At 41.5% G+C, this 22,347-nt stretch overlaps 1 protein-coding gene and 1 non-coding gene across 2 annotated transcripts in view; one reads left to right on the forward strand and one right to left on the reverse strand.

Annotated features, from left to right (window-relative positions):
- Positions 1-12,933, forward strand: part of ankmy2a (ankyrin repeat and MYND domain containing 2a) — a 20,976-nt gene extending 8,043 nt beyond the window's left edge. The window contains exons 2-10 of the mRNA XM_027287381.1: positions 4,900-4,964; positions 6,421-6,559; positions 6,639-6,737; positions 8,430-8,590; positions 8,934-9,148; positions 10,379-10,514; positions 10,606-10,734; positions 11,015-11,144; positions 11,986-12,933. Coding sequence (XP_027143182.1) covers positions 4,900-4,964; positions 6,421-6,559; positions 6,639-6,737; positions 8,430-8,590; positions 8,934-9,148; positions 10,379-10,514; positions 10,606-10,734; positions 11,015-11,144; positions 11,986-12,119 — 1,208 coding nt within the window. The 3' untranslated portion in view covers positions 12,120-12,933. The remainder of the gene's footprint in view (positions 1-4,899; positions 4,965-6,420; positions 6,560-6,638; positions 6,738-8,429; positions 8,591-8,933; positions 9,149-10,378; positions 10,515-10,605; positions 10,735-11,014; positions 11,145-11,985) is intronic.
- A 1,310-nt stretch (positions 12,934-14,243) lies between these two features.
- On the reverse strand, positions 14,244-16,093 carry LOC104935587 (uncharacterized). The gene is made up of 6 exons (XR_003463650.1): positions 15,952-16,093; positions 15,814-15,883; positions 15,652-15,733; positions 14,663-14,776; positions 14,502-14,591; positions 14,244-14,412 (listed from the first exon to the last, which is right to left on the reverse strand). It is a non-coding gene; the product is annotated as an uncharacterized LOC104935587 (transcript).
- Positions 16,094-22,347: the final 6,254 nt, after the last annotated feature.

A 22,347-nucleotide genomic window follows, 5' to 3' on the forward strand; every position in this document is an offset into this window, starting at 1 on the left:
AGAGCAGCACCCTGTCCATCACACAGTGACCCGACCGCGGAGGCAGGACTACTGCAAGACAAGCAGAGGAACAACGCAGGCAGAAGTGTACCGGCATCTTGTGCACAGGGGCGCCGGTCGCGACTTGGCACTGAATTTGAATACTGCAAGTGTGCTGTATGATACTTTTGACAATATAGTGTAGTTGTATAATTCTCTTGTATTTACTATGGTCGATTTTTGTACGTACTGTTTATGCTTGTGCCCTGCCGTTTGTCCGTTATATTTTTATTCTTTTCTCTTAATACTATTAAGTCATATACTAATACATCCTACTCATCATACTAATAACATAATAATACTCATACATTATTTCCAGGCACGTCCTTCTGTCCCCCCAAGGGACACCTTAATAACTAAAAGTAGCCAGCAAATAACAGGGAACAAAAAAAAGAACCATAAAGTATCACATGACAAGCCATACAACATTAAAAACACAGGTGAAGAGGCCGGGGACAATAGAATCAGAGGGAATGGGGGAGCGTTTGAGTTGATGGTCCCTTAGCTCTTCTCCGGTCGGCTTTTTCCCGTCAGGGTCGCCACAGCAAATCAGTTGCCTCCATCTAAACTACTGTTCTTCTGCCTCCTCTCTCAACACCGCTACCTCATAGTCCTCTTTCATCTGCATCATAACCTTCTCTTTGGTAGTGTTCCTCATGACGGGGGTAAGCGGTCCCGAGCTGGTGGTGATGAGACGGCGAAGGGGACCAAGTCAGGTGGATGGAGGATGAAGATCTGAGGGCGAGAGGCGGTTCCGTCCAGAAAAAATGAGAGAGATGGTGGTGCGAGGTGATGGAGGCTTTGAATGTGAAGCAGAAGATTTTGTAGTCGATGTAGGTTTGACGGGAGCCAGTGGAGCGGCTGCAGGGACAGGAGTGATGTGGTGGATGGAAGATTCTGGAGATGGTGGGCAAGTGAGTCTGGCCAGTGTAGCGAGGAGAAGATTGGTGGATGAGGCAAGGGAAGTAAAATTGAATATCCTATCTAATTCTACTATCTATCTATCTATCTATCTATCTATCTATCTATCTCTATATCTAATAACTATTATATCTATGATTATTATCATTATATCTTAATATATAAATATATATATCTATATATAATATTTACTAGTGCGCTGTGTCTGTGTCTGTGTGCCTCCTCCAACATGTGTCTCCTCTGAAGCTTCTCGCTGCTTTATGTAACTTTTTAGCTTCTGTGGACGGATCATTTCACAGAACCAGGGGGTGATAACCGCTGTCATTACTCAAATCGTAGCATCTTGGCCCGCACAATATACATGTTATGTTATTCAGTTATGTAGTGTATTTAAATGTTCATAAAACAATCTCTTCGTTTCTGGTTCACATTTCTATACCTTAGTAAATATATATGTTTTTGTTCGTAACTGCTGACACCCTCTTCCAGCACGTCAGTGGAATTCCAACTGACAGCTGCGGCTTGAGTCAGCTCTCTCACCCACACACACACACCGCTGTGAAACAACGCGATCAAAGCGAGTTATTTATCAAGAAATTCAACTTTATTCGCTTTTAATTCAAATGTTAATCTCTCAACAGGTCCGCACCAAAAAGGCGATGCTGTCTGCAAGGCGAGAAGGAGTGTTCGACGGTTTATCACGGAGGGAAAGCCTCTTCTTCTTCGGCTAAAAGCTACATCCCCCCCTTGGAAAGCCACAGCCGGATATTCAAGCGGTTGTACTTGTATGAAAACCAACACCGTATTCAGTTTTTCCATCTGTTATTACGACTCACTGTATATAATAAACCGAACATCACAACTCACGTCTAGACTGATTAGTCACTGTATGTCGACGCGCGGGGACTTTCGAGAGCTGTCGAAAACACACGGTTAATAACTGAATGAAGTAGCAGCAGGAAGAGTAACTTAAGACTGTTGACCGGTCAAATGCTCAAACTAGACGATGAAATAATAACAAGAAATCAATGAATAATAATAATAATATCGAATAATAAAAATTAATAATAAATAAATAGTATACAAAATATAAATAATAATCAATTACTACAATTCGATAATAATAATAAGTCCTAATAATTCTATAATATAAGGTAAATAAAAATAATGAATAATACTAATAATAATAATAACATGCATGTTATTGAGCATATTGTGCTATCTATAATAAAGATACAGAGGTGTTTCTCCTGTTAGCTGCTGTGAAACCTCTTTTTGTTATTTTTATTTTTATTTATAATATTATTATTATTCTCTTTCTCCAAAACTGTGCCACCACATCTCACCCCACATCATACCTGTTTTGCACTAATATTTTTTATTTATTCATTCCATGACATGCTTTTTTTATTTACCCGTATGACATTTTTCTATTTTTATGACATTTTACTAGGGTTCCCCCGGGTGCTTGAATTCCTTGAAAATGCTTGTATTTCAATTCAGTGTTTTCAAGGTTGTTGAACAATGCTTGAATTTTTTGTGAAGTGCTTGAAAATTGCTGAAATTTGTGTGATGTCTTATCTCAATAAACCAACGAGAAAACAAAAATGTTCCTAAGCGGCTACGCGCTTGATCCGATGCTTTACATGCAGAACTCATTATTCATACTCGAGAAATAACAGTAGACTTTATTTGTTAATAAACAAAAAACCTTGAAATTGACATTCCCTGCTTGGGCGAAAGTTTTATTAATTCATAGTGGCTATGTGGTTGCACGCAAATGCTTTTTGTGTTTCGTAAAGTTAATTTGAATTCTTTCAACATGTCAGTCTTCACCAGTTCACACTTTATTTCAACACGTGGCTTGACACTTAAATCGACAGATGATGTGATCTCAGCATGAGATCCCACACTCAGCCATACATTAAAATAAACAGACTGCCAACATGCTGGCCGAAATAGTAGGCGGATTTTTACATTACATTCCAGTAAATCACTGAGTGTCTCTTGTCTGTGTTTTGTCTTCCTGGGGCTGGTACAAGCAACATACTGATTCATACAGACTACTGATATCTGTTAATGGACAGGGGCAGTAAGTGTGGATTGGGTCTTTGCTGTGAAAGGTTTCCACACACTGAAAAGAAATACTCGTCTGCTGATAGACATTCTTTAGCCCCCTTCAGGCATTTGTCACTGTTATTGCGCTATGGTAGTTACCAAAACACGCCTCACAAGCTGGACATACAAGCCAATTCACAATTAGTTAAAAATCAAAACGTCATCTACCACCATATGAAATATGCTAATTAGACCCCATTATTTTATGCCTACAGTGGCACCGTGCGTTCCCATGCCATCATGGGCAAACACAACTAGTAGGCTACCTATTTAAAGGTGTGGAAAAATGGGAAAATGGTGCTGAAGGTGCTTGAAAAGTGCTTGAATTTGTTCATGAAAAAGGTGTGGGAACCCTGTTTACTACCTGGTGTTTTTTGAAAGACAGTTGAGTGAATGTATGTATGTATGTATGCAGGGCATGTGCAATGACTGATGGGCTGGATGTGTTGTTTTTTGTGTAATGTGTTACATGTTTTTGCTGCTGGACACCTTAATTTCCTTCGGGATCTAAAAGTATTTATATCTCTCTATCTATCTATTATTATTATGAGGGAGGAGTTGTAGAGGCTGATGCTCACAGGTAGGACAGACTTCTTGTGTCGCTCTGTGGAGCATCTTGGTTAGGGGTGCACAATATTTATCGGACCGATAAAATATCGGCCGATATATGGGGAGAAATTGTCATTTTTTTATCGACCCGATAGGTGAATTTTAACCGATAAAAGATCCGATAAATTCATAAAAATTGGGGAAATTGTTTGCAGGCCGAGTAGCCCCAAACATTATCGTAAGACCCAAGCCTTGGCCCCGTCTCTGCCAGACTAATAATGAACATGTCTTCACCAATGTGGCAGAAGATAACAACGTTGCTGTTTGCAAAAGTTGTTCATCGAGGATGAGAGGAGGAAAGAAGACTTTGAGTTTTATTTATTTTATGATTGGCACCTGTCACCTGTCGACCAATCAGAGTCAGGAGAATTGATTAGTACCGCCCACTTTCACCTTTGACCCACCAATGACGATCCAGAATGAAGTAAACAACCCAAAGGTGGTATATCGCACCAAGAGGTCACACTTCACTTTCAGAGCCTCTTTGTCTTTATGTAACAACCAGGAGCTTTGTGATTGATTCAAACTAAATCGGGAAATTATCGGTTATCGGTTGAAATTTTTTATATATCGTGCATCACTTATCTTGGTGCCAGCAGTCTCTGGCTGAAGTTGGACTGGGTGGGGAGTCAGAGTCCAGGATTAGACCTTAGACAGCGTCCTCCTTTCTGACACCACAGTCAGCGAGTCCATCTGCACCCCCACACAACATCACTGGCCTTTAAGTCTGTGTCTGTCGACTACCTTCAAACCTGCTGCCCCAGCAATAATGTTGAATTTCTTCTGTTATAAAAAATTAGGATTATCCTGGGGTGCAGATGTCTTAACTCATACAGAGTGTCTGTCCTGTTCTTTGTATGTCTCGCATACTTCTCTGATTTACTGAGGCTGGTAGGGAGGGACAATTATAAATGAGTGGTACAAGGACAGGAGAGACAGGCTAGAATATAGTGTTCATTACTGAGCAGTAAACCAACTAAAGGAATGTTATCTGTATCAGTGGGGAGGTGTCAGAGACAGCCCGTTTTTTAACAATGTATAAGAAACTGATAGAGCTCCTCGAGGAGCCTTTTCTCTGTAACCCTCGTGTGTGTTGCACTGTTAAACTCTTGTACAAGAATATTAAATTCAACTTAAACTTTGATACTTTGAATCCAGTCCTCTTTATTCAAGGGTTCTTCTTAAAAATTCTCGTAACATCTTCCACTTTAGGAAACGTTCAAGAGGCCTCGAGGCTGCTGGGCTGTAAGGATGTCCGAGTCAACTGTTTGGATGAGGTAACACACTCTCTCAAACACACACACACTACAAAAACACACTGCATTAAAGATGGACAGATGAACCGTGCTGGGCTTATGAAGTGAAGTTCATCAGATAGAACAGAATGAAATTACAGGGGGCTTCAACGAGGTGCTGCTCCTAATATAGGTAATAATATAAAACCACAATATAAATACAAATAAAATATAGATGCTATGCAAAGGAAACAGGGTGTATTCATAAGAAGTGAATGTTGCATCTTGCTTGTATTTGCATAGCAAATGCTAAAAGCAATTATGCAATGATTGCACATGAGGTTATTGCTCGTGACACACAGGTGAGATTATTGCACAGGGAGTTATGAAGGTAAAGTTATTGCACAAGAGATTTTCCATGTTGGAGGGCATGAGATGAATATTAATCCCAGTTTCGGATTTTATCTTTATATTTTTTGACTTATTGAGACAGTTTTGATGCATGATCACATCACACCTATTCTGGCTTCCTTACACCGCCCGCGGGTTATCTCCAGAGTTGATTTTAAGGATTTAATTAATTACTTTTAAAGTCCCAGGAGGCCGTGCACCAAGATTTCAGCTGAATCTCACTCCCTGATATCCTCAGGTGTGTCCTTCTTGGTTGTTACTCAGATTTATACACAGAGGTGACAGAGACCGTGGACTGACCTGCCTGAGGAGATCAGAGCTGTAAACTCTGTCAACTTTCAAAGACACACTTTTATATTCTGTCACATTTTATTTATGTATTGCTGTTAACTTATTGTTATTGTGGTTTTGTTTTGTGTTCTGTCTTTGTAACTGTCTAATTAAAGTTTATTTTTGGATGATTATGATTAATTTTGAGGGCACAAAAAACAAAACTTAACTGATAAACCTGTTGCAGTTTGACTTGAGTCTCCGAAGACTCTTCTCTGCTGCTGCGAGGCAGACTTTTAATCTGTAAAGAAGATCGGGGTGTACTCCCTTAATTAAGTAAAGACTGCAGCCAGCAGTGACGTATCTCCTGGTTCATCCTTTAGCCACAAACTGAAAGATTTACGATCATCGACCATACACATTTACCTAAATTCCTAACATCTGTTGAATTATATTTCTTTCATTATTTTCTTGTCGTTGGAGGTAAAAACACCAGCTTGTATCTCTGACTTCAGTGTAATCATTAGAGGCACAGATCGAGGTTTGTCCTCACAGTTCGTGTTGGTTCCAGTTAAGGTTTGTTAGTTTTGTAGGAGAGTAAACCAGCAGAGCTCTTTGTCCCTTTGTTTAGTGACATATGTGTGGGACAAGAGGGCTTGTGAGTCACCACACTGAAGAGCGTCTGTCATCCTTTTTCATGCCCGCCTGTCAAAATCAGCTGTTTGTAGTGGACGTTTTGTTGTGTGAGTTTTTGCTCATGTAAAAAAGAAAGTGTGAACCAATCAAGCTTTTTTTTGTGTGTGTGTCTCGTGCACAGTATGGGATGACCCCTCTCATGCACGCCGCGTACAAAGGGAAAGCCGACATGTGCAAGCTGCTGCTGCAACACGGAGCCGACGTGAACTGTAACGAACATGAGCACGGATACACGGCGCTGATGTTCGCCGGCCTGTCAGGTACGACGTTAATATAACTCGTTAATATATAAGTATTTTATTTTGAAAAGTCCTGACTCGCCTTCCTTTGTGCCTGTAGGTAAGACCGACATCACGTGGATGATGTTGGACGCGGGGGCGGAAACCGACGTGGTCAACTCCGTGGGAAGGACCGCCGCACAGATGGCCGCCTTTGTTGGTACGTCTGGATGTGACGTGCGATCATTCACGCAACGGTCCGGCGTCCTTAAGCCTCGTGTCATCACACACTCGAAGACAAGAGATCACACACACCACCAAATACACACATATACTTCTGCTGGTCTAATGGTGGAAAGGCTTCAGTTTACCCACACAATTAGTGTATTTTAAGAGACATTATTACGATTTAACCTGTGTACTTTTTGGTTGAAATTGCACGGGGGAAAAAAGGCATTTAATTTCCATAGATTTTTCTGCACTGATAGCAGAGAACATAATTTTCTCCTGCGAGTTAAATAGTCCCCACATTACTCTGTAACTCTGTGCTGACGTGTCAGGACTACCTTTTTGTTTTGAGTTTTCTTCTTTATATCATGCCAGACAAACTGCCGCCAGTGACTCAGCAAGTTGTGAAATGACACGAACCAAAAGTCTAGTGGGAATCAGGGCGGAAGATAACAAGTTATGAACTGGAAAAACAAATTTAATGAGATGATGTGTTCCCTCAAATATTGAATGCTGTAGCGGTACAGCACAATTATGAGTTTCTGATTTGTAAATAGCATTCACAACAACATCGGAGATGTAATTAACTACTTAATTAAACTTAAATTTGACAGAAAAGGTGTTATATTGTCAATACCAGAGATGTATAGTAACGAAGTGGAACTACTTTAGTACTGTACTTAAGTACTAAAATGCAGTATCTGTACTTTTTTGGAGTATTATTTTTTTCCCCAACTTCTACTTTTACTGCACTACATATTTTTGATGAATTTAATACTTTTACTCCGATACATTTTTCATGTGCTGAATCGTTACTCGTTACTATTGTAGCGTCCAGCCGGACACGTGATGAATGACGAGGCGATATTTAACAAACCTGCATTTATTGCTGAACGGTTTGGTTCCAGGACTCGGTGACTGTCGGCCGTAACCACGCCAAAAAACCAACAGAACAGTCCCGGTCTCACATCAACCTCGCTCGTGCGCCGTACGTCATACACCTGACTCACCCAGGCGCGCTCTCTCTCACCTGCTCCCCCGCCCCCTCGCTCTCGCATTCATTCAGACGCATTCACAGACCATGGGAAATCACAGAACTCTACCATGAACATTGTAACACTGTAACATTAGAAGTTGTGCCTTAATAAATATTTGAAATAATATAAACAACAGTACTTGTACTTGTACTTTTACTTGTACTTTTACTTTCAGTACTTGAGTAGCAATTTTTTACATACTTCTACTTGCAATACTTAAGTACAAAACATTTTGAATACTTTAGTACTTTTACTTAAGTATGGTGTTTAAAGAACACTTCAACTTCTACTCAAGTCAGTTTTTTGATATAGCACTTGTACTTCTACTCCACTCCTTTACTCCAGTACTTTATACATCTCTGGTCAATACAGAGTATTTTAATCCTCACATGATCAACTCTATAATCATACGACCAGCTTGATGTCGTGAACTCTCGCAGGTCTTTAGAAAATAGAAAAATATGCACAGTGGTTAGTTTATATTGTTTTTACACAGACGTCAAAATGTTTCTATTTAATTCTCTTTGAGTAAAGTCAGAGATCAGACACATTCTTACAGTAGCTCCCATACAGACAGAAAGATTTAAGGTTTCTCTGTTTGTTCATGTTGGAAAAATGAACCGCTGCCTCCTCTTCTCTGTCCTCAGGGCAACACGACTGTGTCACCGTCATCAACAACTTCTTCTCCCGCGCCAGGCTGGATTACTACACCAAGTCACAGGGTTTGGAGAAGGAGCCCAAGCTGCCCTCCAAACTGGCCGGACCCCTTCATAAGGTCATCATGAGCACCAACCTGAACCCCGTCAAGGTAGGACACAGCTGGACAAGGGGACAAAAAGAGGCTGTGATGTAGTGATTGTTAATGTCAGAGCTCCGTCCTGCAGCTCCCTCATCCACCTCTTAATTTCTCCACTAACAGTAGAGAAATGGTCAACATCCGTACGAGTATTTCACTGATTATGTTCCTTCACGTAGCGCGGAGACGAGCAATCAGAGGACTAATCAGCTGCTGTGATTAGTTAGATTGGAAACCAGCATGTTCTTCATGGAGGCTCCATTTGTGCCAAAAATACACAACTAGGAAACGCTCTGTAGTTTCTAGCATCACTGTTGTGCCTCAAACGTGTCGCCTCATGTCCTGTGTTCTGCAGATGGTGATGCTGGTGAAGGAGAACCCGCTGCTGGCGGAGGCGGAGGCTCTGGAAAAATGCCGCCGGGTGATGGAGCTCATCTGCGAGAAGTGCATCAAGCAGCAGGACATGAATGAGGTGCTGGCCATGAAGATGCACTACATCAGCTGCGTGCTGGGAAAGTGTGCCTCCTTCCTCAAAGACCGCGAGGACAAGCTGGACGGCCTCATCAAGAGGTGAGACTAAAGATTTGTGGCTCTTTTAAGCACTAAACATCCAAATTGTCCCCGTGAAGTCTCTTTTCCTTCCTGTTTGATACAGTCTGAGTGCCGCTACATGCATCTACGGTCGGGCTTCTTTGAAATGAATCTACAGAACTGGGCTCGGGAGTCCAGACCGGGTTCAAACACTTTCACAATTTTCCTGATGGAAAGATTTCTAAGTAGTGAATCGCTTATTCTCGTTACTTCGGTCAGTCATGCAGCTGACCGAACAGACTCTGGATGTCGAGAGCCAAACCCGGCAAGAAAATCACCTCTGTGGGCGTTTCTATTCCCTGCCGGACTGACCAGCGCTGGATACAAAGGTTGAGGTTCAGTTCTAGGTCCAGTCGTGTACCCTGAGAGTAGATGATGGCACTGAAACGCGTATATATACTGAAGACTAGGGATGTAACGATACACTCAACTCACGACTCGATTCGAGTCACGATTTTTTCACGATTTTTTTTTAAATCAAAGCTACAGACAAATTCTGACCAAATAAAATTATCTTTTTATTTGTAGGAAAAAAATCTCTCTTTACGGAAACTCTCAAACAGTTTGTGTTCTTATTAGGGCTGCCAGCAAGCAGCTGATCTGACCCTTACCTTTCAGCTTGAAGTATGAGCTAACTGAAAATAAAAACGAAGTTGCGGTGATTGGTTAAAATTGCAACACCGCCCTGAATTCACAGGGATTCACTGAAGTTGCGTTGAAGTTGCAAATCGCAACATCGTGAATTCCTGGAGAGTCTGTGTTATGGTATCATTTACGGTACAGTCAGGCCTGACGCCGATTACCACTACTGCGCATGTGTGTAGGTGTGTGTGACACAGAAAGGCAGATGCGGCAGTAGAAGCTGCAGCCACAACGTAACCTATTTCTAATTTTAAAAAAGACGAAAAAGAACATATCCTACTTCTCTCGCATTCACCAAGAATCGCGATTCATTTTTTCTGTCAACCGATGCGAGTCGTCATGCATTTGTACCGATTTTAATCGTGTCACGATGTATCGTTACATCCCTACTGAAGACAATGACACTCCTTTCAGTTTCATGGGGACTTTTAAAGGAACTTCTCAGGTTTTGATGTCGGTTGAAACTAACATTAAATCTCAGGATTAAAATGAATGTTTAAAAACACAGAAGCAGCTCTGAAAACTAGTTTCAGTTGTTGTGTTGTTGTGTCGATTTCTGTCCTGCAGTTTGCTGAAGGGTCGAGACGGCGACGGCTTCCCCGTGTACCAAGAGAAGTTCATCAGGGAGTGCATCCGCAAGTTTCCTTACTGTGACGCCACTCTGCTGCAGCAGCTGGTGCGGAGTGTCGCTCCTGTGGAGATTGTGAGTGAGCAGAGAAAATATGTCTAGATTTCTTTTAGACCCGCTTACACATTAGATTTGAATGTTTTGAATGATCTTTCCGTCACTGCAGGGTAACGACCCCACAGCTCTGTCAGTGCTGACTCAGGCCATCACGGGTCAGGTCGGCTTCATGGACGCAGAGTTTTGTACCTCCTGTGGAGAGAAGGGAGCCGAGAAGAGATGCTCCATCTGTAAAATGGTGCGTGTCATAACAAGAGCAATATATCCAGAAACATGTAGAACATGGAGCCTTTTGCAAAAAGCTTCTCAGCAGTGAACCAGAACAACAGTGAGTTAAAAACGTCACTGCCTGGGGACTGTGTGTTATCAGCATGATAACAAAAACCAGCCGTTTCCTTTTCATCCACACGAATTAAAGCAGTTTCTTTCAACAACACACAAACATTGGTATTTCCTCTTTCCTTTGTTTGTGTTTTATTCAGTTACATGAAGTAAACTTTTTTTTTTTTTGGCACTAGGTGATCTACTGTGGCCAAGCCTGTCAAAAGATGCACTGGTTCACCCACAAGAAAGTTTGCAAGACTCTCCAAGAGCAGCGAGAGAAGCAAGAGGCCGAATCAGCCAAACTGAGGATGCAGCAGAGCAACGGTACGTCAACAACAACAACAACAACACAACAGCACTGATCCCACACCGTAAACTGATGTAGATGTACGTACAGTTGTCATGAACGGGGAAATTAGCTACAGAGACCAAAACTGTTTTTTGTACCAGGCTGTAAACATGTTTATTTCTGCTGTCTAACATGGGGACTTATGGAGACTGACTCACTTCTGGAGCCAGCCTCAAGTGGACATTAGAGGAACTGCAGTTTCTGGCTTCACTTCAGTGTTGGCTTCATTTTTTCATCCCAGGAGATTGCTGCTTGTCCTGCACACAGATCATCATCTGAATAATAATTAAATCATTCTAAACGCCGATTATCTGAAATTAATTTCAGACTTACTAAAAATTATCTTCAGTCACGGTGAAACTGTCCTTCAGTGTGTTTAAGTCAAAGATTCGTAAAAACCTTGAAAGCTTGCACATCAATCAAACATCTGTGCATCTGTTTTAGGATTGGAGATGCAAAATCTAAATAAATATTCAGAGCTCAGGGTGTTTGTCTTTTATTTTTCAAAGACAAAAAAGGAAGTAATCAGTACTAATGATGAGAAAGCTTAAAAAATAACACAGCAGTTTAAATAATCCAGTTTATTCATGCACTTTTCTATTACCGTAAACATTTTCTGAATAACTGTGGAGATATTTGGTAAAAACATGTTAAACTGAATTTTAAGTTGCATGAAAGCTTCTTTGTAAAAGTTCAGGTTAAAGTAAAGTTTATTAAACCAACATGACAGAAGATGAAGCACGTTGACGTCTAACTTCGACATCGGTTGTCTTCATTCTGTAAAAGTCACGTCTCGCCACATTGTCTGTGTTTCAGAGGAGAGCAGCGGCGTGCAGGAGGCCTCAGACTCCATGCAGGAGCTCTCGGTGGACGCCAGCAGCGAGGCCGCCTCTTCAGACTCTGCAGCGGAAACCTCGAACCCCGCTCCCATCGCGGCTGCTGACAACTGAGGAACACCGAACAGCCAGCTACTCCAGAATCCATCCACACACGCTCCACAGACGGACAGCAGACTGGCAAGTGAGACTGAAAGCCAGACAAAGACTGGTCCAGCTCGGAGACGAGATATTTATTACTGACGGACTGTCACAAAGGCAGGGAGACACTAAAGCATACGAGGGAGGTTTGTGCCACAGCGGTTCATCGTTTTGTCATTTTTATATGTTCATTTTTCGGACGGTTTTGTCGTACGTGAATGTGAAAATAACATAGGCTGATGTGTTTGTGGTAGAGGTCACTGGGAGGGTAAAGACGTGAACGATGGGACGTAATTCTGCCTTAAGAAACCGTAGCAACCCGCGCAGGAAGGAAGTGACCGTGTAGCCGTTTGTTTGCCGTGTACTTGATTTGTTATGGGGCCGTTTTGTTTTGTACTTGATAACCTCCATGATTGTGAGTGGATAGCATGGCTGCACAATATTGACCAAAAAAAAAAGTATATTTTTAAATATAAACAATTTACTCTTAGCGTATCATGACAGACGTTAAAGCTCAGGATTTACCCAACGGTAACAAAATGAAGGGTTCTTTTTTTTTTTTCACTCCATAAAATATAAAACGTGTCGATCATTGTAACACAGCACAAGAACATCATGACCAGGACACAAAGGTTTTATGTTTGTTTTTGGTTCTTTCATTTATTGTGTAGCCTGATCGGACACAGACCGGTCCAACGGGGCTTTGTTTGTCCTCAGCACTGATCATTTCCAATATGTCCAACAACTTGAGCTTAATCACATGAAATAAAGACCAACTTCATCAAGGTAACCGTGTTGAGTCTCAGTTCTTTATCATCTCTGAGTTCAGCTGGATGCTCCTGGTAGAGAAGTACGTATCGCTTTACAACTCAACTTTATTTATAAAGCCCTTTAAAGACAGCCATGGCTGACACAAAGAAGAACAATATAAAAACAATAATAATAAAGCAAAAACAGAAACAGAGTCTCATGCTTAAAAGGAATAAAAATGGGTCTTAAAACACATTTTAAAAATGGACAGTGAAGGGGCTTGTCTAATGTGTAGAGGGAGGTCATTCCATAATTTAGGACCAGCAGCTGAAAAGGCTTCATCCCCTCTGAGCTTCAGTTTAACCCTTGGTACGTCCAGGAGCAGCTGATCAGCTGACCTGAGGCGCCGGGCAGGAGTGTATGGATGGAGCAGCTCAGAGAGGTAAGGCGGGGCGAGTCCATTTAAAGATTTAAAAATAAATAAAAGAATCTTAAAATTGATTTTAAAAATGCACAGGCAGCCAGCGAGCAGCAGCATTTTGAACTAACTGGAGACGTGATGCGAGGGAGGACTGCGTTACAGTAATCCAGCCGCGATGTGATGAAGGCGTGGATTACTGTTTCAAAGTGTTTTTGTGAAGCCAGCACTAAGTCACACGGCACCAACTGTTTCACTGATTTTGGTGAAACTATGAAGGTCTGGCTGCTCCGCCTCAACTCTCTGTGATTTACAGAGTTTCCTGATGGACAGTGAAGTAAGTGAGCATCAGGGGGAGTGTTAGTGTTTGTACCACAGAGAAGAAGAGGAGGTTTTTTGTTGTGCTAGAACAGGAGCTGGGCAAGTGGGTAACGTAACCGGACAAAACGATAGAGGAGATGTTTGGCTGTGTCATAAGTAATGTAGTCAGAACAAATAATGAGTGCTGCTGTCCATATTTACCACGGTGGGATTACACTCTGCTATATTGCAAAAATACCTATTTCTACAAACTGTTTCTTTAATTAAATACACATTTTTTGCAGTCTACAACAGCTTGTCATCTTTGTGAAGCCTCTAACGTTCAGGCTTTGTGATTACTTCGGTTTGGAAGATAACTACGCTCTTAGTTTTGGAACTTCAGTCCCAATCATTTGAGGGATGTAACAGGAAGCCCCAACCAAACGTTTTATGCAACTCCTTCTGGAACCAACTTTCTTCACATGCAGACCTACAGACAGACTTTGATGTGTAAGATCAGTGGTGTTCCCCAGAGTAAGCAGGACAATGAAACGTACCGCGATGTCTTCTGACTGATCATTATGAAACATTTCTGAGCAGACCACAGAGTTATTAAAACACTGCAAACACATGTTTTCACTGTGTAATGATCAGACTATTGGCCAGCGTTAATAACAAACATCCTCTCCCGCTCGTGGAGTTATGTCGCCCGTCTGCAGAAGGCCACAGACTGGAGGACGCGATGGCGCTCCTGGCTGTGCATCTGGAAGGACTTCTTCCTCTCCGCCGACTTCACCTCTGACAGCACAACAAACAGACACCGTGCAACTGATGCAGACTTTTTTTGTGACAGGTCAGATGTCCCTCTGAATGTCTGTAGATCTCACCTTTTCCATCTAAAACCTGGAGCGACGGCAGGCAGTGGATCACATGGTGGCGATACCCAGGTTGATGAGAGATGGGGTTGAGGAAAAAAGCTGCAAAGAAAAAGAAGTTTCCAGTTCCAGACATATTCTCGATCTGCTGGGCGCACCCTTTCATCACTCACTTGCAGTTTGGAGCTGCTGCATCCTCCTCAGCTCGTGCATCGTGTCGTCCAGCCCTCGGATCTGGTTGTTGTGGAGGAAGAGAAGTCGGAGGCAGGTCAGATGATTTAGAGCCCCTGTATGAAAGACCAGGAAACATTCAGACAGTCTTTAAATAAATAAAAAGGATACAAGGTGAACAGTGAGCAGTCTTGCTGTTTGCGGGTTAAAGGTCTTTATAGCTTCTACTGAAATCTGTCAACAAGTTGGGACTGAAACTACATCCATAACATGAAAAAAACAAAGATCAACCAACACGCTTTGAGCCATCTCTTAGTCCCAATGGTCAGTAAGACGAAACATTTTGAACATTTTATAGCTGTTGTTGGAGATAAGAAGCTGAAAGTGAAGATCTACCGAAGTCTTGGAAGACCATGAAAGATTCAAGGAAGAGCACGAACAGAGTTTATTCTTGTGCAAGAAATAAAACCAGAGTTGACTCCGAACCGAAGACAAAGCTGCTCACCCCTAACGCCCGCTCAACGCCCACTCCTAACCACACTTTTTACACATTCAGATGCCATATTAATCCATTCCAGCACCATCATACTGTTACCAGAGCTGTGGGGTCTGATTCAGGACTTTTCACGAGTCAAGGCTTCAGTTCAAGGCGCTTTCCCTTTTGCTTCAAAGCCTGATGCCGTTACTTCAGCTCAGAGGACCTAAAGGAAGTAAATGTTTTTCCTAACCAACACACTTGATGTATTTTGTAACACACAGTAAAATTCTGGGGAATCTTCCACAACACCAAGTTCAAATGTGTCTTATGATTAAGATTAAAGGAGCAGGACGTTATGGTTTATCTTTCTGGTCAGCAACGTCTCTTTAGTTTACATACTGTCGTGCATTACATCATCAGGGTCAAGAGGCGGGGTATCCTTAACCCTGGACAGATCAGCAGCTCATCACAGGGTCAACACACAGAGACAAACAACAAGAAACAAAGATTTACCAGAAATAGACTTGATGCTGTTGTTGTGGAGGTAAAGTTCAGTCAAGCAGCAGTTGAGGGAACGACAGCTGAGCTCTCTGATCTGAAAGATTCAAAGTGAAAACAAATGTTTTTGTTTTGTACTCGAGGAGAATCATCTGCTCGCTGAAATCCAGTTTTTACCTTGTTGTTATTCAGCCACAGCTCCCTCAGGAAGTGAAATCTGGACAGGTCAGGGACGCTGGTGAGTTTTCTGCTCAGAAAAAAAACAGATTGTAATATCTGTCTACATTTAAATAGCAAAAGAAAAGTTAGTCTCACTTTTCGGCAAGGCTCAGTTGGAAAACATCAACGTCCCTCCTTATTCCACACTTCTGAAGACACTTCTTTATTTCCTGTGTTTTAAAATGAGAGAAGAAGATATGATAAAGTATATAAGCAAACAAAAGTTACATTCATTTGCCTTCGGGCTCTTAAAAGTGTCCTTACCTTCTCCACCTCCATTGTCTGTCACCTGTTGCCAGGAAACTTCTGCTTGAAATCACAACAAACAAAAAATAATTCTCTTGTATTTAAAATAATGAAGTTTTAGGTAAGTTTGTCTCTCATGCTCGTGTTTTTTTACATTTACGGTATAAATCTGTTAAATTCAGCACAGATTAGTGATCAAACATGTTTGTCTTTAATCTGCAGTGGAGGTAAACATCCTGCAGGGAGCAGTGTTTCACCAGACTTGAACGTTGAGGTTGATTCATGTTGTGGTTCCTGATCATGTGTCACAGAGGCCACAAAGATTTTCTCTCTGAGTTCATGTCAAACAGCTGATTTCACAGAGACGGGGAGTGGAATATCAGAGCAGCAGCGTCACTGTCACATCCACGAACCCTCCGCTGCTGGAAATCACTGCATTTACTGTAACTGGAGTGTTTGGAGCTCTGGGAAACTTTCTACTTTTCACCCTCAAGAGGGAAATATTGGAGTTTATGCAACAGCTGCAGTTGTTTGTTATCACTTCTTCTTCAACCTTTGTGCAGAAAACATGAAAATTTCATTCTTTCCAATCATGAGATGAGAGAGTACTCAGCGATAACGAGCTTAGTTTAAAGATCTGACTTCCTCCAGAGTTCAAACACGCAGCTCCGCTGATAAACACATATCTTGATTGTTAATGCGTACATGGAGTTAGTTAGTTGATGGGAGTTATGCGCTGTAAGAATTTCCTGATGAACCGCAGTTTATCCATGCAACCAACACATCTGTGGAGCAACTGTGGACGCAGCACATCGCTCCCTCTAAGAAACATCTTTACAGCTCAGTTTGTGTGCAGATTACAAACGAGATACAGCGCGTTAACGAAGCTTTGATAGGTTGATCTTTTGTTTTTTTTGGATGGGTGGATGGAAAATGCCTCACATTGTTTCAGAGAGTCTCTTCTTAATGATCCTGAGTGGATTGAGATCTGTCAAATCCCGTGTTGAGTCTGCACTGCGGTCACCTCTAATGTTAGTTTTTTAAATCAGTGTTTTCCATTAATATCACAGACCGTGAGGACTCATGACATTACAGCATCCACTGCAGTTATCCACTCATCCAAACACTGTTTTGTTATTATCAATGTATGTGTTTAAAGTGTGCTTTAGACTTTAACCTTCTCTATAGGGGGAGCCAGAGGTCCAGTCTCACAGAGGTTGGAAGCTCCCTTAAAAGCTGCAAAGTGTCCTTTGAGTCACACATACTGTAATCATGCTGGTCTGTCCACCAGCAGCATGCACATAAAGTAACTACAGGTCGACTAAAAGTAAAAGTACCAGTTGTGGAAGAAGTACAATAGCAATACCAGAGTTTGGAAATACTCTGCCACAAGCTTTTTTAAAATGTCACTTAACTTAAAACTAAAGTATTAGCTCAATAACTTAAAATACAGTTTTATGAGTTGGTTATCCACAGTCAGCGTGTTACCGACAGTAGAGGGCGGTCAGGATGCTCCCTGTTTGGAGAAGCAGTCCTGAGTCCCGGACAGAAAATCCTGTTTTAGCCAAACCTAAAAAAAAATGTATTTATATATTGTTATATTGTCTTAAGTGTAGAACTTCTGCATTCCTACACCTCAGCCTGACTGTGCTGTGCAGGACACATTACCTCTGCAGATCTGAACACAAGGTGAGAATCTGCTCGTACACTTAAACACTCATTTCTGTTAACCCTGTCCAATAACAGTGCTTTGCTCCACGTTGGTGCCAGGACTTCTCCAAACAGGGAGCACGCCGAGCACAGTCTACTGCAGGTAAGACACTTTTCTAACCATTTATCCACCAACCAATGATGTTAGGCAAGCCACGTGTTCGTCACGCATAGAGACAAACATCATGCTCACGTTTACACCTATGAGGCAATTCAGAGTCACCTGTTAACCTGAGCTGAGATATCCCTTTAATGCTGCATCAATAAATGAACATCTTCATATACTGCTGTGTTATTCAATCTATGATAACATGTGACATTTTATTTGTTGATAGTGTATTTTGTTACAAGTGCCATTTATTGTCATAGAAGATCAAAACAAACGAGACACGGTCCTCCGTCCATTGTCTCGTCTTCAGTTTGGATCTCTGCCACGATGCTCTTTGTTTCTTGGCTCGGTTCCAGGTGTTGTGCATTCCTTTTGTTTCCCTCCGGTCGCCCTCGCCACACCTCCGATCGCTGCATGAGGGCGCTTCCTGATCATCCACACACACACACACACTCCTGCCATGCTGCTTGTCAATATGCCATTAACCCAAGCCACCTTTCACTTCCCATGAGGGTTCAGGGGGAACCCTTCCGAGTTTCAGCACTACTCCAAGAGAGAAAGGAGACAGAGAGGGAGAGTCAGCTCTCAGCTTTCTGTTTCTTTACATAGTGAGAGCACAAAGGCTGAGGCCTATCATATTCACTTTGCAGCATTCATTTAACCCGCTCCCATTAGAAGCTCAGAGGGGCGTCGAAGTGTAAATAGTCTCCTGAGAAGAGCCGGCCATGTTGGTCTTTATTTTCTCTCGGAAGTGGAGTTGAATGAGCCTCTGGTGCTCCTGTTTGAGGAAGAACAAAAGAGGAAACAATAACAGAAACCGAGTGTGAAGTTTAATGACAGGCCGAGTTCACCTGCTGAGGAGATTTAAAAAAAAGAACAATTACATTTTGTGGTATTTATATTCCTCCACGTTTTCCTGATGGCTGTAGACACTCGTTACTTTTCTAAACCAGAATCATAAAAAGAATCATTCACTCCATTGTTGTCAGTCTGAGGCACAGCAGGCCTGCACGGTTTGATTTAATAAGTTTGGAGCGACGTCTTCTTTTATTTCTCAAACCAAAAACATGAACCAAACTGTAACAGTGTGCTTGAATGTAACCTGTAGTGTCAGCATGTTATTACCGACAAACTTCAAGCCCAGATATCACTGAGTCACTAAATTAGTTAATGAGTCGGTCCCTGTGCTAATGTTTCCAACTGTTTTAATAGAACAATGTCATGAGGATAAAATACAAATTAAAAATAAGAGTTTAGCCGAAATAGGCCACCGTCATCGCTCAAACTGCATTTGTGCTGCGTAAGAAAAGAAAGATTGACGAGCAAACAGTTCAACATGAGCTCAAAAGTTAGTGGAGCGATGTGAGCAATATTTTATTTTCCCAGTTTTAGGTTTTCTAAAATGTTTTGGCCACAGGAGCAGAAGTGAGATCAGGTGAGCACTGACATTGGTTTGATGAGGTTTGTCCAAGCAATAACCTCTGTGTCTGTAAAAACTGCAGTTCCTCTAACGTCCACTTGAGGCTGGCTCCAGAAGTGAGTCCGTCTCCATAAGTCCCCATATTAAAATGTCCAACTTCACAGCAGAAATGGACACAACTGTCCATTCTTTATACCGTCAGTGGGTTTGTCTCATATTTGGTGTTTCCATTCAGGTCAGGACTCTGTCAAGTTTTTCCACACCAGATTTCTTTAATGATCCAGCTTTGTTACGTCGAGAGCCAAACACAAATGAAGTTGAAATCAGCTAAAATAATAATATAATTTCTCTTCATTTGCTCATTCAAGTGGCCCAAACAATAAAAAATAACCCCAGTCTGTACATAAATGTAAATTGTCACATGTGTCTGCTTAGTTTTGGCCATAGCGCATCACTAATGATGTTTATTTCCTTCATTCTTTCCTCTTTTTAAATCCTTCCTACTCCTTTCCCTTGGTTAAAATCTTGAAAATAACCTTTGAATTCTTGAGTTTACTCTTAACTCTTCTATTAAATAGTTAATATCATCACCATATTGCTAAACAACCTTTCACTCAGGAGAAGAAAGAAACGTCCTCGGGCCTACTCTGTCCTCTGTCCTAAAAAAAAGGGACCACAGCCTTAAAAAAAAAAAAAGTGTGATAATAAAAACCAACAAGTGATCCACGTATCAGCTTTCGTTCACATGAGCAACAATTAGTGTCTCTGCACGACGCCTCTTTTCAGATCAGTAAGACAAGCCTGGATTGAATGTTCCCCGCAAACGTAATTATATCTCTCCTTGTTTTGTACAGCGGACACACAAAGACTCCAGTTAGTCTGGGCACTCGAATCATTAGACGTGTAACTGACAGGGATTGAGAGGTACGGCACAGACAGACAGCAAATTACGCACAGACAATATCAGCTTTCATTCTTGAATTAAACGTGCGCCCGAGAGAGGCAAGTCACGACACGGAGAATATCCCCAAAAAAAGAAAAGAAAAAAAAAAGAGCTAACCAGAAGGTAAAACATGAGCTCGACCGTGTGCACACGTGTGTGATTAATGCTCCATCACTACTGTTAATAATGAGCAGCACGTGGACCGGATCAAGATCAAATGTTTGCAATCATTTCCACGCTTTGTCTCAAACACACAAGACAACACGACAACAGATGTCAGGTTGCTCAGCAATTTGTTCAGTAATTGATGACTCATCATCTGAGTTTTTCCTGCATCTGTTTTATAGCTGCTTTGTTTGGAAGTAAAATATGACATATTATATCCTTTGTTCAGGGTATTTATTATTTATTTATTCATCTCTATCGCTGTCTATCGGGTCTTTGCATTATATCCAAGGGTCAAAGGGTAAAGCCAAGTTATTTTGCAATATTTGTATTAATTAGATGTCTGTTCAACATAAGAATATCTTTGCATAATGAGCAGTACAAACTCTACAAAGAGACTTATTGCTCTCTGCCGTTTGGTGAATCTAAAGTTTTCTGTTTTTCTTCAGTGGCGCGGTGGTGCAGTGTGTTCAGCACTATCGCCTCACAGTAACAAGGTTTCTAGTTCAAACCCTGGCTGGTTATGAATGACAGATGGTCATTCTCTCTCTCTTTCCTCGCTCTTTCACCCAATCCAAAAAACATCCTGAAGCAAATCTGACACCTGACAAAGAAACTGCATGACGTGACAGTGCTTTTATTTTGAAGAGTAATAAAGCACATTTAGTATCTGCCAAAAAAAAAAAAAAAAAAAAAGATGAATTTTCAGGTTGTGAAATATCTTTATGTAGCTACAAAAACATCTGTGATTTGATCTGCTCTGATGTAATGACTGTCTGATTTAAAATGCATTTCCCAATATAAAGATGACCTGGAATCTTGGCGATGATGGATGATTTCTCAAGTTACCTAATTATGGCTTTACATTGTCTGGAGCCTAAAAAATGTTATTGACAGTTAAATCATGCTGATGCTACACTGACATGTAATCAGGTGAACAAGCGCCTCTGTTATTACCACACACCACCAACTATTTCACTGATTCTGGAGAAAATGTGTTTTTTTTTTTTTTTTTTTTTAATCTACCCCATCGCTTTGTGATTCACAGAGTTTTCTGATGGACAGTGAAGCCAACTGTAGCTGCTGTTAGCTCGGTTTGTTAGCCAGGCTGCCCGGGAGTGTAAGTGTTTGTAGCACAGGCGTTTTGGCAGAACCAGTGTCGTGCCAGAACCGGAGCTGGGCAAGCAAGCAATGTCACAAGACTCAGCAGCTTCTATGGACTCTATGGCCAAAAAACTGAAGAGCGAGCAAGAAGCCGCCGGACAAAGAGTAAATCTGACCACTGACTTTTAGTGGTTGGTGAAATAAAAAGCTGAAAGACAGACGCCGAGCTGGGCTGACTAGTCAGTGATATCAGCTGCTGCTGTGTCTTGTGTTGTCGCTGTTAGTTTTTGATCATAAGTAATATAATCAGAACAAATACACGTGTACGTCGTCCATATTTACCACGGTGGGATCACACTCTGAAACTGGAGGCGCAAAAAATACAAATTTCTACATCGTGTCGCTTTAATTAGATGAAATATTCTCCTCAAATCTTCCACTTAGTAAGTATTTCTTCATGTTGGATATAGAACGGCTGTTTTCATCTCGATAAATGTTGGTGGGCTGTGAAAACAAGTCAAAGATTTTTATCCGTGACATTGTTGTTTTTCTTTATATAAATATATCAGGATGTTGTAAACGAACCAAAAACCACGTGTTAATGAGCAAGGCATGTAATCCCATCATCATCATCATCATCATCATCATCATCATCATGGATAGAAGCCTCCTCTCCAGCATCCAGCATCACATTTGAATCTCTCCAAAATAAAAGCCGTGGGCGGGGCTCATCCTTCATGCGTAAAATTCGTGCCGACCAATCAGATCCTTCCTAACTAGAGATGCACCTGAGTA

This window comes from Larimichthys crocea, chromosome XIII, assembly GCF_000972845.2.
Source record: "Larimichthys crocea isolate SSNF chromosome XIII, L_crocea_2.0, whole genome shotgun sequence".
Lineage (NCBI taxonomy): Eukaryota > Metazoa > Chordata > Actinopteri > Sciaenidae > Larimichthys > Larimichthys crocea.